Source organism: Macrosteles quadrilineatus, unplaced genomic scaffold, assembly GCF_028750875.1.
Source record: "Macrosteles quadrilineatus isolate MER2022 unplaced genomic scaffold, UCM_ALF_1.0 Scaffold_7__1_contigs__length_78375512, whole genome shotgun sequence".
Classification (NCBI taxonomy): Eukaryota; Metazoa; Arthropoda; class Insecta; order Hemiptera; family Cicadellidae; genus Macrosteles; species Macrosteles quadrilineatus.
Window position 1 is genome coordinate 6011454 of NW_026542600.1, and position 16725 is coordinate 6028178.

The window sequence follows — 16725 nt, forward strand, 5'->3', positions numbered from 1 at the left end:
AAGATTATTTGGGTTATGAACATTGCATAATTATTATGATTTTTTTATTTTGAAAATGTATTGGCGTTTGAATAGCTTCTCAGAACTCTATCCCATACAGCATGTTTGACACAAAAGAAGTACAATAAACAACCATCTTGTCTTGAGATCAGTAACATGCTGCAGGACAGATATCTCGAAACGCAGTGTATTCAGTTTTTTCATAATTGATACATATAGGTCCCAATTTACTGTGTTAAGTACTTGATGTTTGTAGATGAGGTTTGTAATTAAACCTTTTTTTATTAGGTGCTGAACAACTGTGCAGTTTGCCTTCTTTACATGGGTCATTTAAAGGAAGCCATCAAAGTCTTGACAGGAGCAATCAATACCAATCCCGTACGAGCTTTGCAGGACCAGCTCGTCCTCAACTTGTGTACACTCTACGAGCTCGAGAGCTCATACCACAACGACAAGAAGCTCAGTTTGCTACGGCTCATCTGCAAGTGCAAGGGAGATTCTCTCAACCTTCAGTCTCTAAAGCTGATCTGACAACCGCATGGACTGCAAATGTTGATGTAGACATTGTTTTCTTTACATGAATATGCAATTACCAAAAACTCAGTGAAGAGTGTTGAATTTGAAAATTGCTATAAATTACGTCAATTTAACTTTTTGAAAATGCATTAATACATTTTTTTCAATAATGGGGAAAGTACTGACTGCCTAGCAGAACTGGTCTTCAGGTTTAAGTGACTCACTAAATGTCCGCAAAGTAGCACTAGTTTTAAATTAAAAATATGTACCATATAAGTATTGAAGTTACTAAGTTCTACAACTCGTCTTCAGGTGGCTCGTGGGGTCGTTAATTGAGTTCTTGCAACTTACGGGTTTGCTGGATTTTGCCGTTGTGACGGGTTGTAAATGCCTTGGATTTTTTTTTATTCTGGTCAAGTTTAAAAAAAATATTTAGCCGCCATGTTTCCAATATGACCGCCAACTTCGTCAAATCGTGCGTGAATTGGTCTAGTTTTGTATGTAATTTTAAGTACAATTTACATTTTAAGAACTGTACACTTTACAATTACAACTTTGAATATTAGATTTTTTGTCCACATTAAATTTACAACAATTTCTTTCTTCAAGAACAATTTTCTTCTCCCATTTTCTTCTCCAAAAATACTACAGGGTGAGGCAATGAAAGCGGCCGAATTTATAAATTGTACAAGATCCATTATATTATAAATTAAACATATTCACACAATATATATAAATAGCACATCAAAACACAGCTTATCTTTTGCCAATTGAGCTTAACAAAGTAATTTTTTCATTTTTTGAAAACAAAATCCTGCAAGTGACGTCCTTGTCCTACTTGACATTCCTTTTTAGTCACTTGAAAACTCCATCAAATACTCCTCCAGAATTTCTTCAGGAATCACTTTAGTTTTGGACAATTCTTAGCTTCCGTTTAAGCAAATCTGTGGGGCAACTTAGAAAAACCTCGAACTTCAAGTATTTATTGAATTATTTATTGCATGTTAATATTTATATAATTATTTATTTACCTAGTTATTAGTTAAACTAATTTACCAACCTTGGTTTTTTGGCATGTAATTGTATTTTGGAAATGTATGTTTTTGATGTACCCCTTGAGGGAAAAATCAATATAGAATGATGATGATGGTGATGAAGTAGCTTATCAGAATACCCCCCCCCCCCCAAAAAAAAAGAGCCAACGTAAAGCTTTCAACAACAAAAGCTTCCTGGCAAATCTCTTCGGGCTTCGAGTTACTGCGGCTCACACTCTCTCAACATTTGCTGGTGTACAAAGGGTTTCGCGGCAACAGCAGATTATTTTTTTGTTTTAAGCTGTTATACTAAATAATTTTACCCAGTTCACCGTTGTTTTCCAATTTTGAACAGCACCAAATTGACCAAGGATGGAATGTGGTCCAAACAATCTGTGGGTTTTTGCACAAGAATCACTATTTTAAAATTGGGTTTCCACATCAAAATCTCAGTCTTAATAGCCTCAGGCATAATGTTTACTAAAATGACATTGTTTCATTGATATTATTAGCAGAGCAGCACAGCTGTTAATTAATTGTGGCTTTACTTATAGTGTGACAACGAAAGAAAATTGGGGTGCTCTCATTGCCTAACCCTGTATTTCTTAACTACAAAACTGATAGAATTTTTTAGGTTATGCCTTCAATTTAAAGTTAATGTTTACTTTTAGTTGTTGAACATTTAAACAGTTTATAAAACAATAACAAATATTATTGTTTTTTTACATTGGCAAAAAAAATAGTAAACATACTTTCGCATAGTAAAAAATCTTTTTTACCATAATATGATGTTATTAGCTGTTTGACATACGTTAATTAGAGGCTGAAAGTTATGTTTTGCTGACCGACCGTGCAAGCTGTCATCGTCATTTGGGGACCAAGCAGGTTTTTACATCCCTAGGGCCGCAAAATAAACTGCCCGCTTGCATATTAAATACACAAACAGTATCCATAGCATTGCGCCACTTCGTTGTTTTATTTTCACCGTTGCCTTATTATAATTTTTGCTGATTCCTTAAATTACTTCTTCACATAACCTTAAAGTTGCGTTTGTGAATAGTAGTAGTGTGGTGAAAAATAGTGTTCGTACCATGGACCAAAAATGGTTTTGCAGCTCTCGATCGTTTTAAGTTCTCGACTTGGACTCGAACCTAAAAACCCTGAGTTGGCAAAACCTCATTTTCGGCCCTAGGTACGAAATATAATATTGCCATAGTATACAATGTAATAACAGATTTTTGCAGGTGATAAATATACAACAAAAACATGTCATTTTACAGTAGTGTAGCGAAAAAACTATTTTCTTAGCTCATTGTAGGTTTTAAAAAGTGTACTTTCGTCTGTAGAGTATTGAAAAGAATATTAATTACCAATATACAAACTATAATATCTTAATTGAAAGTAGATAAAATCTATTATTACATCTACTCGCACTTGTTTACGGACAATTTTAATAGCTATATTCGAAAAACAAAAATATTGAACTACCTTTAAAAAGCCAAACACTAACTCTCATTTTGTGAAATAACTTTCCAAACTTTATAATTTAGATATGAAACAATATACAGAAGGCATAAAAAATAACATGTAGGACAAAGACAATTGACACCTAATAATTGTATGCTTAGAGTTTGTAAACCATATGTAAACCCTGATTTGCTTAATTATTTATTTGGCTTACCTCATGGCTGTGTACAGCCCACAGCCATGTAGTAGGTTTAAATTTCATCAAACTGAATAATTGATTTAGGGGGTATTTTTTTATTTTGTATCCCCTCCCAGTTGAAAATCATGGGTATAGTGGATATTTATTTATGTTTAAACTAGTTTAATGAATAACTGGTAGGGACATAGGTCCCTAAAAAGCTCAAAATGTTAAACAAATTATTTTAATATCTAAAAGAAAACCAAGAATTACATTTTTTTTATTTTCAAGATGGATATCTTTGTACACCATTTTATCGTTGTATAAAACGTATCTCTGTTGACTTTGGTTGTTGTTTTATACATATACAGTATATCGTCTCAATTATAGATAACGCTATCCTTGGTTTTAAATATAGTTCAAGAGTTTTTTTTCATATTTTGTGCATGTATTAAGATTGAGGTCAATAAGATAACCATACAGAATTTCAACGCTATAGCTCAAACGGTGAGTTATGAATGTTTTTGTAAAAATTACATAGGACAATATTACATTTTTTGGTACTTTCCTGTTAAAGGGAACATTCATTATTATCGATGATTTTTTTCGATATATCAATATTTTTGTTTTCCGATCAGATCTATTACAAATTGACAACAACAAGTAACTGATCTTGTTTAGGCTAAAATAGTCTATATGGATTAAGAAACGAAACTGTTCTAAGCTAACCTAACATAACCAACCAAACTTGCTGTACCATTTAAAACTTCCGTTTGGGTTTGATAATAGAAAAGGCAAGTTAAACACGGAATTTTTAAATTTTATAGCAAGTTTGGATAGTTATGTTAGGTTATTTTTTTAGAACAGTTTCATATACTGAACAATATTTATCGTAGCTGTCAGCTGATGTGTCTCAATTTGTTAATATCGATATATCGAAAAAAAAAAATCATCGATAATAATGAATGTTCCCTTTAACAGGAAAATACCCGTTTGTTGTTTCTTTTAACAGCTGAATAACGTGACAAAGTTTTTCATACGTGTACAGGACACCCTAGAATTTATTCTCTGTTTGGAACGTTTAAAATATTTTTAAAAATCCTCTACGTTTTAAAGCATAGGTTATACATATTGCTTAGACTCCTGCATATAAAAACTAAAAACAATAATTTGAATAAATGTATTCACAGTCTTAAAGTTAATTTTTTATATTGAAAACAAATCTATATTACATTTTAAATTAAGTATATAACATTTTTTAGTTTATGGTAAACGTACAACAATATTCAACCAATTAGTGTTTTGTTTATCACACAAAGTCTTCAAAATTTTCAGAAGAAAACGTATTTCATTGAAGCTCAACACTGGACAGAGCAGCGAGCAGCAGAAGAGCGTGAGTGAAGTGCTCGTGCACTGTATGTACGTTGGGGGACGCGGAAAGGTCGCCCCCGGAAACATCACCCCCCTACGTCATATTGACGTCAGAGACCGGGGGGTGATGTTTCCAACCGCGGACACTCAATTTCAGTTGCAGCATGCACTCGTCGATATGACGAGTTATTTTAGAGTTTTGTGTATTAATTAGATAATTATATCCACTTATTACAATTACCAGATTTTCTAATTACAATTTATGTTAACCGGATACGTTACCCCCGATCATTTTCAAAATGCACACCCCGGAAAGGTCCCCCCCTGCCATGATCACCCCCGGTATACCTGATGTAGGGCTTGGGCTCGTGACTCGAGCCAGCTATTGTTCACAAGGGTAGAGACTGTCCCATATTACCACCGCTCGACTGAACTCGCAAGAATGGGAAGGATTTTAACTTGCATGAATGGGAAGGATTTTGTATTATTACGCAAATTTTGTCGATATTAAGTTAAATACAAATTAACACTTTGATATTGTGCTTTCTCTATACATTTCCCGTTAATTTTATACATCAAATGTATAAATCTTACTAATATAATAAATGTGAAAGTTTGTGTGTTTGTTTGTTCAATCACGCATTAACTACTGGACGGATTGGGCTGAAATTGACATAATAATAGCTCACATTCCCGAATAACATATATGCATATTCTTATTTCGAAACCCCTTTCGGGCCCCGCCCCAGTGGCTCTGTAGTTCCCCATGTTAACCTTATGAGTATTCATATTTAAAGGGAATTAAAGAATTTTGTCAGCTGTTACAACTAACAAAGTTGGTTCTATGATATGCAAAAGCATAAAAAAGTTACAAGATTTACCCTGCAACCTGTTGGCAAATCTTATAACTTTTTAATGCTTAAAACATTAAACATTAAAAAGTTATAAGATTTACCAACAGGTTGCAGCACTATTATTTTCGTCATGAATAAAAACAGCTATTGAACTAAGCAGCAACGAACAACTGTGATACACAATGAGAACTGTATAAGTAGGATTGTTTACAGTTATGTTCATGTTTTTAATTTCATGAATAATTTGTGATAATTTACAAATTTATCGTAATTTATTTTTTTCTATTGTTTAGTTGAAGCGGTAGAACATTATGGCTATCGTAGATGTGTCATACTATAGTATACCGTAAATTTAAGTAAGCAAATTTTATCAAACTGTGTCCTCCCCCATTGCAAACGCAAAGCTCGAGTATAACATTACTGCAATACGCATTTTATACTTATATGCTAACCCCGTACGAAGGACGGATACTCTGCAAGTTACATATAGTTTTTTTCCGTCATCGTAAAAAATGTATTTGAAACACGTGGAAATGAAATAAAATGTTTATAGTAATATAAGTAAATAATTAAGTAAGGAATCAACTCGTAATAATATGAGCATGCTTTAACCACGCAACATCATAATACAGTACACACTTGACAATTTAAAACATTCCTACGATCTTAATAAACAAGAAAATATTAAAGCATTTTTTTAGGCATGGAAACCACTTCAAATTACAAAAACATACGGAACTGTATTCTTAAAACGCGGAGCACATCTCTTGCCGAAGAAAAATAGCGGAGTGATACGGACCGGGTACTACTTTCTCTGGGGCACCTATTTGTGTTGCCAGCTGAACCTAAAAACGTGTTGTATAGTGTTTGAAAGACTAATTATTTATATGCTTTATAGTGACTGTAGGAAAAATATAATGTGTAACACGAGTGCTAAAGGTCTTTGCTGCACTCGAGATCATTCCTCTCGTAAACATTGCTCTCGTGTGCAGCAAAGTGCCACTTTGCCCACTAGTTACACAAATAACTATTTCATTATGATCAGCTGAATAATTAAATAAGCTGTTAATATGTTTGTTGCAATTTAAGGAAAAGTCACTGTGTTACAAAACACAAAAAAAAGTTGAAATGAAGGTTGAAGTGAAATGTTTACTATTTGGATTTGGGTTTTCGTAAATATTACAATGGACAAAAGTTGGTGTGAAAGGTTTGACATTTCTAACGGATTTAGTTAAAAAGATACTAAGCTGTTTCCAGACTTTTTTGTCACCCTGTATAGATTTAACATTAGGTTTAATAAATCTAGGTTTGCTGCTACAAGGAAACTAATGAAATGTATTTTTTTGTAAAATAATAATAGCTTAGTATAAAATAAATAAATTTGCCAAGTTTGATCGAAATATATCCATAAACAAGCAAACTACAATATTTTACAATATTCACCATAAGAATAACATGGGAATTAAAAATTTAAAATTTTTTGAATTTTCTCTGTTACCAATAACCGTACAAAAACACTTTTGTATACTTAATTATTTGTTTTTTTTAAGCTCTTTAAAAAGGTATAGAGAGTAATTGGGAAATTTTGTGTTTTGAGGGTCAAAAAATGATAAAAGTCATTTTTTACCCCACAAAAACCCCCGTAAAACCCCGTTCCCATAATCCGATCATGCTGGTTCGAGAACTCATTCAAGTTTATCCCGCCTTACACCTTCAAATCAAATTTCATCAAAATCGGACAAAAATTACTCACGTTATCACGTTCACAGACATATTTTATCTTAAATGTGAAAGTTTGTGTGTTTGTATGTTTGAAGTTCAATCATGCATAAACCACAGGACGGATTGGGCTGAAATTTGGCATGATGATAGGTCACATTCCCGATTAACATATAGGCATATTCTTATCTCAAAATTCCTTTCGGGCTCCGCCCCAGTGGCTCTGTAGCTCTCCATGTTAACCTTATGAGTATTCATATTTAAAGTGAAATAAAGAATTTAGTCAGCTGTTTCAACTAAAAATGCTGGTTCTATGATATGCAAAAACATTAAAAAGTTATAAGATTTACCAACAGGGTGCAGCACTATAATTTCCTTTGCATTTATGTAAAAAGCTAATTTGAACTAAGCAGCAACTAAAAACTGTGATATGCAATGAAAACTGTCAAAGTAGGATTGTTTACATAGTTATGTTTATTTTTTATTGTCATGTATAATTTGTGATTTTTTGCAAACTTTTCATAATTTATTTTTCTTTATTGTTTAGGTGAAGTGTTAGAACATTATGGCTATGGTAGACGTTTAATACCACAGTATACCGTAAATTTAATGCAAATTTTATCAAACTATGTCCTCCCCAATTGCAAACGTAAACCTTGAGTATAACTGCAATAAGCATTTTAAACTTGTACGAAGGACGGGTACTCTGCTAGTATATATATCCATACTTATTTAATACGCAAGCAGATTTTTTTGTGACAATTACTCCTCCGAAACTACTGAACCGATTGTCATGTTTTTGGTGTCATTGGAAAGAATGTAACGTGAAGTTGTGCTTGTAGTAGGCCTATAAGGAATTTTGTAAATATTTTATGTATTACTGTTGACAAAACCAAAGCATCAAATTATGTAAATCTGGTTGAATATATATACATATTTAATTACAATCAATTTAAAATTTAATTATTTTAATTTTAATTATTACAAATTTAATTATAAGCTGATGACTAGCGTTCACTAGTGGGTATGTTGCTTTATATACATAGTTTGTTTCTGAATCAAATGTTGGCAGATAGTCAGCCACTAAAAAAGTTTAAAACCTAAGTACTAAAGATACACAGGGCCAGCATCAAGTTACCAATTGCTTATGAAAAACACTACGACAGCACTCATGTTTGTGATTCCGTTCTAAACAACAAAACTGATCATTCATCTATCCCCATTTGAATTTCTAATAGTTATACCTATCTATACTGGTTTGAAAAAGTTGAGTTAAGTCTAAAAGAAAAGTGTATTCCACTTACATTTTTGGTGGCATTCGATATCAAGATGTTATTCCAACATTGAAAATGATCCTATACTAACTACAACACTAGAGGAAAGGTCAGCTTGCAACTGTGTGGCAGTTTCCAAGACCTAAATCTGTCATTTGTCCTTATTGACATTATGAGAGATTGGCCCAAAGTGACTCTCAAATACCTTGGCTGTGATTCGATTAAGCTCTACATAATTTAAAACCTTCTTGAAATTACAGTTACTCAAGCCGTCTTTACTTGGACATAATAAAGCTAATTTTTCATTGGGTTTGGTCTTGTTGGCTAACATGTTCTTAAATATCCTTTGATAGTTGAATTATCATTGTTCAAAGCCCCCTCCCCCAAACTTATTATACTTCTGGTGTCTATTTGGAAGGACAATATCATCGGAAAATATTAATTTACTAGAAACGGTATGACGTATTTCAGCAACATAGACCTGTTAAATACAAGCTATGTCAGCAGACACACAATACTGTACACTGAATATTGGAGGTTCTTCTTATATGAATATAAAGATGGGAGAAGTGTTAAAAAAATAATGGAAAATTGCAGGAACAAATTTATTGCACTTTTAGTAGAAAAATCACTCATACAAAATGATTATATCACTTTCATTGAAATACTTACATATTTCATAACATGTTTCTACAGAGCTGTGAAGTTTTAGCTTTGTATCCTCAAAACCTCTCTTTTTTAACCAAAGCCAATTTTAAATTTTAGAACTGAACAACTAACTTAAATTAAGTACTAATTGTTTATCAAAGGTGGAGACTAGCAAAGCTCTGAACTTCAAATACATTTGTTATAAAAATTAATGTTTGACTTTAACATGATTTGAATTTAACAGTTTTGTTAATTGATTAATATTCCAAAGTTGAAAATATGCTAGATGATTATGGTTCCTACTTACAGTTATATACCTGTAAATAATAATTATTAATCATGATATGAAATCGATAACTAAGTTTAAACAGAAATAATGAGAGTGATTTATTCATTTTACTGTGTTTTATTGGCTCTGCATTAATGAGCAACAAACAAACAAACAAGGATTACAAGTATTAAACTTCAAACAACAATAACTAGTGGTAATTTAAAGTTAGTGAAACAGCTTTATCGGTCAAAATCTTTGATGCAAAACAAATAATACAACTGATATATGGTGAAAATTTTGTATTGAAATTAAAGAGGTCTAATTAAGTAGTGTGACGCATAGCGACACGCTATATTTTACATAGTGTGTGCATTTCGCAAAGCCGGGCTGCATGTTCAAGTCGTTGCCTGCCGCGATTGCATCAGCGTCTCTCCCCGCTTCCCCACCTACGTCGACTCCTCTCCTCTTTCTTGCTCTACCAACCGTCAGATGAAAAGGAAGCTGAAATTCGCCGACCCGGACTCTCATATTATGGATAAGTCTTTTACCATAGCTATTTAGGACTAAAAATACAAGTAATGTCTGGCTAAGTTCAGGAAACAAGCGGGGAGCCCTTCTGGCTCGCCCGACTGGTGAAATGTAGGAAATAAAATCTTAGCCGGGTTCGCTGCCCTTAAGGCAGCGAACCTTCTCAAACCTGTTAATTCAATCACATGTCTCCAGAATGTAGCTTAGCAATTATCAATCAATTTCATACATATTAGCCATTCAGTATTCAATTTACATATTATTTCCCTCACTCATCAATATTAGTAAGAAATTATCCAAGTTCAGTTCATGGTTGGAAGGATAGGTCAATATTTAAATAGTTAGTTCAATTAGTGCAAATCAAAGCTGGCTAGGCAAATGTTCTGATCTGGGTAAAAGGTCTCCGTCCCTCTGGTCCCCAGCAATCTTCCTAATTTTATTGGTAGCAGATTCAGCACGCTTAAATTAAGTTTGGTCCAGACACACCTACTCCTAACCTATTGCATTACCCTGTTTATTCCCTCCTGATTACCCGAATTCCCTCCTCCATACCATACCATTAACCCCCATCACCACCCCAACCAACGGCCCCCGGCTACAGTAGAAAATATTAGTTATGAATAAAAATGTTGAAAAATACTGACCTAGGTTTTACTTAATATTTTTAACTAGTTTGTAGGTCTATTTCTATAATTTCACAACAATATATAAAATATCAAAGATTTTTTTCATAAAGCAATTTTTTATACAATACGTGAAAACAATATCGATCTTATATAATGTGATATGTCAAATATGATTTTTCTTAGTGATATATACCTCTAACCATAATATTACATCCTTATATTAATCAGATCAAATATAATACTTAAGATTACATAATATCAACTAGGTCATACATAACAAAAAACAATTTTTAATACAACATTTTAAATATAATTCTTACAAAGGTCATTTGAATAAGATCAGATTTATAAAAAGTGCTGATTTACAATTCCACTTTCAATCCACTTAGTTTTGGTTGATTTTTTCTGCTTTAATAAGAGGTTTTGGCTCATTAAATAAAAAAGTTATTGGTTAAGATGATTAAGTAAGTACCAATATTCCTCTTGGGCGAATTAGGTATTTTGCTTACAAATTCAAAACTAAGAGTTGTTAAATAATATAGAAAAGTACTAAAAGCTGAGTAATAAATAAACCTTAACACTAAAAATAGATAACCGATAAAGCTTGATAAATAAGTATATGGTTAACTTACTGGTAGACAAATCCATTAAACTTTTGTAATTATTTTAGCTGTTATAGCTTTTCATTTTTTTATCATATAATATAATATTCATGAAACACAGTTGCAATTCGAACCAACTCAGTATAATAGTACAGTATATGAAAATAAATTACCAATAGTAAAAAAAAAACATTAAACCTTGGTTATTATTCTAGCTCTTATAGATTTATTTCTTTCAATCATATTATAATATTCACGAAACACAGTTTCAATTTGAACTAAAATAATATAAAAATAGATGAAAAGTAATTACAAATAGTAAAAAACTATTAAACTTTGGTATTATTATTCTAGCTGTTTGGATTTTCATTATTTTTTCTCAAAATAATTAAGTCTAGTAAACAATCTATTATGCTTTGGTTATATTATTCTAGCTGTTTAGCTTTTAATTTTAGTTTTTTTATTCAAAATAACTACCAGTAGTAAAAAAACATTAAACTTTGGTAATATTACTCTAGCTGTTTGGCTTTTCGTTTTTTTTGTTTCAATCATATAATAAATATCCACAGAACACAGTTTTAACTTGAGCCATGTTGTGGAGTATATTAACCTAAATAATAATCAACAGTAAATCTTAATCTAGAATTTGACTGCACAAAAGTTTATACTACTGTATACAGTTTAACGTGGCACATTTTCATCAGCCAAAAGACCTCAATATAGTCTTTACTAATATCGCAATATGATAATTACACAATATGATCAAGAACAACAAAAAACAGTATAATCGTATCTATATAGTAACACTGTTTAGATTATATGTAAATTAATAACAATCGATGGTAAGATAAAACGTTAATTGTTGTAGTGTTTAAAGTCTTTAGATGAAAATTTCACGGAAGAGACTGCAATGGCTTCTGGCACATGGGACAATTATTTTTCTTTTTGTAAGCCTCAAAGATACACTCTTTGCAGAAGACATGACCACACAGAGTGGCGAGGATTCACAGATTTTCATTCTTAGTGTCCAACAGACAGATCGGGCATTGATAGTTTTGCTGAGATCTGAAACACCATAAACATTTTAATTGAAAAAAATAAACCAGTATTCATTTTTGTTACTCCTGCATAGTTGTAGATGATTTTGAACTCCAATATAGAAGACAGGGGTGCCCATCCCCCCCTAGACTCATGACGCAACCCCCCCCCCCCAAATTGAGCACAACGGCCCCCCCCCCCCGTACACAACAAATGAGAAACACTATTCCCCCGCCCAGCACTAATTGTAAAACTAAAAGAAGTTTTATACATTTTTTAAGATATTGAAAATTCAAACCCAGTTAATATATATAAATAAAGTTATGGTTTTGTCTGTACATTGCTCATAATTATACATATTTTGGGTTATTTTTACGTTATATACATTGAAGAAGTTGAAACATGTCTTATCTCAATTTATGTCCGTCTGTCACGGCCCAGAAGGCATTTTACGCAGCCTACTCTAAAGAAAACTAGAGTACCGATTATGGTTCTAATGGTTTAATTGTATTCACAGGATTGGCGAGAGTGTCCTTAGCCATTAAAATATGGCCTCACTATTTTGGAAATAAAATAACGGACGATCAAAAACCCCATTTTTGTGATTTTTTCAGTTTTCCTTTCTTCATGTTTACTACATACGTCATTTATTACTGATTACCGGGAAAATACCGTGAATCAGTTTTGTACAGGTCTGGAAAATTTATCTTTCTATATAAATAAAATTAGAGTTTGATAAGTCACCTCAATTTAAGGATTTTTATTGCCAGAATATCTGTATAGCGTTCGTAACCTCTGCTTAACGTATTGTCAGCGTCTTTCTCTTGATATAACGACCCCCTCTCCCTCCCTTTGGAAACATCACAGCTCCTTTGATGAAAATGAAAATGGAAACAACGCTTGCGCCAACAATCGTCTGCTCCGTTTTACACTTCTGTCTGATGTGCGCTATGTTACAACAGATTTCAGCTTCAGATACAACAGCTGGGGAATGATGACATAATGCTTAGTAAACTGTGATTGAGTGATTAGTAATCATGGTAACTTTAGTAAGGCTGTGATTGGGCAATGAGTATGTAACGTGCCGTTTTTCCCGCTCGGAATATATACGCTATTCCGTAGTTAAAGCGAGAAAGACGTCACCAACTCTCGCCAGCGTATCGCTCAAGTCGGCGCGTGCTGGGAAGTTTCCAGGGTTCAGATAAAAATAATTTATTTAATTAACTCAACAACCTAGCACAGGTACAGATTTGTATATACGCAAAAATGTAGTGTGAATCAGGTGTGAACTCAGTACCGGTAACCAACAACGCTACTGTACCATCATCATCGTTCACACCTGGGAACAGCTAATTAAATTAAATTTAGAAATAATGAAAAAAAAACGTTCAACGAAATGTTGTAACAAATTAATGTTGCAGTTTCGTCAACCTCAACACTTAGAATATTTCTTAGATATATACTTAGCGTGCTCCACCCGACCTCGTGTTTGCACGACCAGCAGAGACGGGTTCAACTTTGCCCGCTTTGACGCCGCAGTTCAACACCTACTGAATATCCCGGCAAAATATTCGCTAAAACCCCGTCACCCTCAATTTATATTGTAATCACAATATTAAATGAAATATTTATCCCTAAAACTCTTTATTGCCACCCACTCTTTATTGCATACGCTAAAGCGGACTTATACACGTTCTAACACCCGACAAAGATCCTACCATGAGTTTTATGTCTAAAAGAATAAAATGAGGGTTTATCGCTAAATAATAAAAAATAATAGTACACACTATTAAGATAAAGCCGGCAAATTACCTGTATACTCCAGGGATCTTCACTAAGACACACTAAAGCACACGTTTAGCAAAATCACTAATGAACACACTATGTCACGTCTTAACCCGAGCTATCGCAGGATTAGAATGTCCTCGCATCCCTAGCCCACAAGGGATCTCCACTACTTACCCCTCCCATATCCTCTAGGGATGGGGAATCAGCTGATTCAATTACCAGCTGATCGGTGACGTCACGAGTTCAAACTTGGCGCTGTCACAACACAACGCCAAGACAGCCGACTAGTAGTACAGGTTATGTTGTTAATGTTGTTATTCACCTGCGCCGACTGTGAAATTATACGGCAGAACTTTAATATCGTCGCTGGTTTAAACAAAAAGTATAATTTCCACCCGTGACGTGTAGCTTAGTGTGCGACAAAGTGTATGCATGTCAGGTACGTGATATTGTATTCGTGATCGCGGTTCACCACCCTAGCCTAAACAACAACTTTGACCGTACTTCCGAAAGGTGTATATTAGGCATGGGGGTTACTCGGAAACGGTTTATCACTCGTTTTGTACACAACAATGCGATACTGTGACTTGTGAATCTGGTGTCTTTAGTGATTTTGCCAAAAGTGAGGTTATCCCTACTTCAACCCTAGGATAGGCCTAAAACAGCCTATTTACCTTACCATGATGGGTTTACCACTATCACCAACCAGGTAAGGAATAGGCCTACCGATAATTAAATAATAAATATAAAACCTTAACCCCTCTATAATTTTGACCCATTACAAGTAGGCCTAAATATGGCGACTTGATGAATTTTTGTATGAATTGAAGAGAAACCTAATAAAGAACCTAAGAACAAAGAAAAAGAATAACAAGATTGTTCTCGTCACATTCTTTTTTAAGAGTGTTTTTATTATCTCTACCGGTAGCCTATCCGTCTATCATGAGCAGTAGCTTATAACACTTTCTAAAGGGTCCTTTAATATTTACGTTATTTATAGCAATGCAGTGTTTGGCTAGTTATTAGTTGAGTTTGAGTTCCTACACGAATCCTAAACTATCCTAAAATCCTATTTTAACTAATTAAATTCAATAACATAACTATTGTCATTAATTAATCAACTTTATATCTGGTGACTGCATAATATATTTTTGATTGTCGTCACGTTAAACACTGTTGCAATTAACTTTAGCCACCCCCCCCCCCCCATTGAATCAGAGCAAAATATATTTGTTTTAGTACAGGCAATGAGCATAGGCTGGCCATACGCCTTAAAGGTGCATTGTCCCTGAAGCGACTCTTGCGATAGTAGCTGAGCGATAGTAGCTCAGCGATAGTAGCTGAGCACTGGTTAGCGTTGTTTCAAATGGGACCATTGTCCTTGACGCGACTGCGACTGGAGCGGCTAGCGGCTGAACACAGCGACTGTAGCGGGTCTGCTCTGAGGGCAGTCAGAGTCGCAGTCGCTGAGCGATTCGTGTTGTGTGTAGACTTGTTTTGCTCGTAATGTCTTCAAAGAAAACAAAACTGTTTTTTACCCATAAAGAAGATATCAGATATGTACGTAATATTAAATCGCTACTATTATAAATTATAAATGAAAATACTTTTTAAAAATGCAACGTTTTTAAACGCACTATAAAGTAAAAAATAATTTATAAATATGTGGGGAGAATAAATACTTGTAAGATTAAAAAAAAACGTGGGCGCATGCTGATTTACAATTATCTTTACCTATTGAACTATTATTATCTATTGCATGCACCCCACGTTTTTAGTTTTAAATATTTTAAGTATTTCCCTCCACATATTTATAAATTATTTTTACTTTTTAGTGCGTTTAAAAACGTGGCATTAAAAAAAAGGATTTTTATTTATAATTTATTTTCTACTTTTTAGTCTTTAATGTGTAAATATGTTAAATCTATTTTATATGGCCTGTTAATACATACCAAACCCTTATTATCTGAAGTCATATGTTTTATATTTCCTTTGAACTGCTTATTTTATATTTAGAATCTCTCGGGAGCAGAACCTGTACCTCTACCCAAGCTTTTCGAACTGTCGAATTTAAGTATTTACGGCTGACTTCAAAATGTAAACATGGAAAATTTGGAAGCCCATGGGGCTTAGCCCAAGGAAAATATGAAAATTAAATGTTATAGTATTACATTGTCATCCATTTGTGAGCTGTGTTCTCTAGTTTCATTTCTCTAGCTCGTCGGGAAGTTAGTTCTAAATTTATTGCAAAGTTTGTACCGGACAAAAAAGCGAGCTAGTAAAAACGTTTTAAAATTAGGAGGTGTCATGGCACTCATAGCACCAATTCACTCGAAAGTCAGCAAACTAATATACAGAATCGCTCTGGAACAATCGCTTCAGGGACAATGACATGGTTAGCTACTATCGCTGAGCTACTATCGCTGAGCTACTATCGCTCAGCTACTATCGCAAGAGTCGCTTCAGGGACAATGCACCTTAAGGCGAATAAATCAGAGTTAATTTTTCTCGATATATGTTTGACATGTTTGTCCCAGCATAGGTTTTCATCAATATACAGACCTAAAAATTTAGCCTCATTCACTTGTTCAATAATTTCATCTTCAATCATTATATTTGGAGATATTTTTTTACGATTTTGCTTTGTGGAAAATGTGATAAATTTAGTTTTATTTGGATTGAACAAAAGACTATTATTATTGAGGTATTGCTTTATATTAGCTAGTTCTATAAAACTTAAATATTCAATTTAATTTTGGTTCTTTGCTGAAATTTTTAAATTTGCGTCGTCTGCATATAAACATAAATTAG

General features: G+C 33.4%; 1 protein-coding gene across 3 annotated transcripts in view; it reads left to right on the forward strand.

The window, feature by feature from the left end:
• Window positions 1-1669, forward strand: part of LOC128998039 (trafficking protein particle complex subunit 12) — a 53825-nt gene extending 52156 nt beyond the window's left edge. For all 3 annotated transcript variants that reach the window (XM_054423982.1, XM_054423980.1, XM_054423981.1), the window contains exon 9: window positions 289-1669. In XM_054423982.1, coding sequence (XP_054279957.1) covers window positions 289-531 — 243 coding nt within the window. In that variant the 3' untranslated portion in view covers window positions 532-1669. The remainder of the gene's footprint in view (window positions 1-288) is intronic.
• The last annotated feature ends 15056 nt before the right edge of the window (window positions 1670-16725 follow it).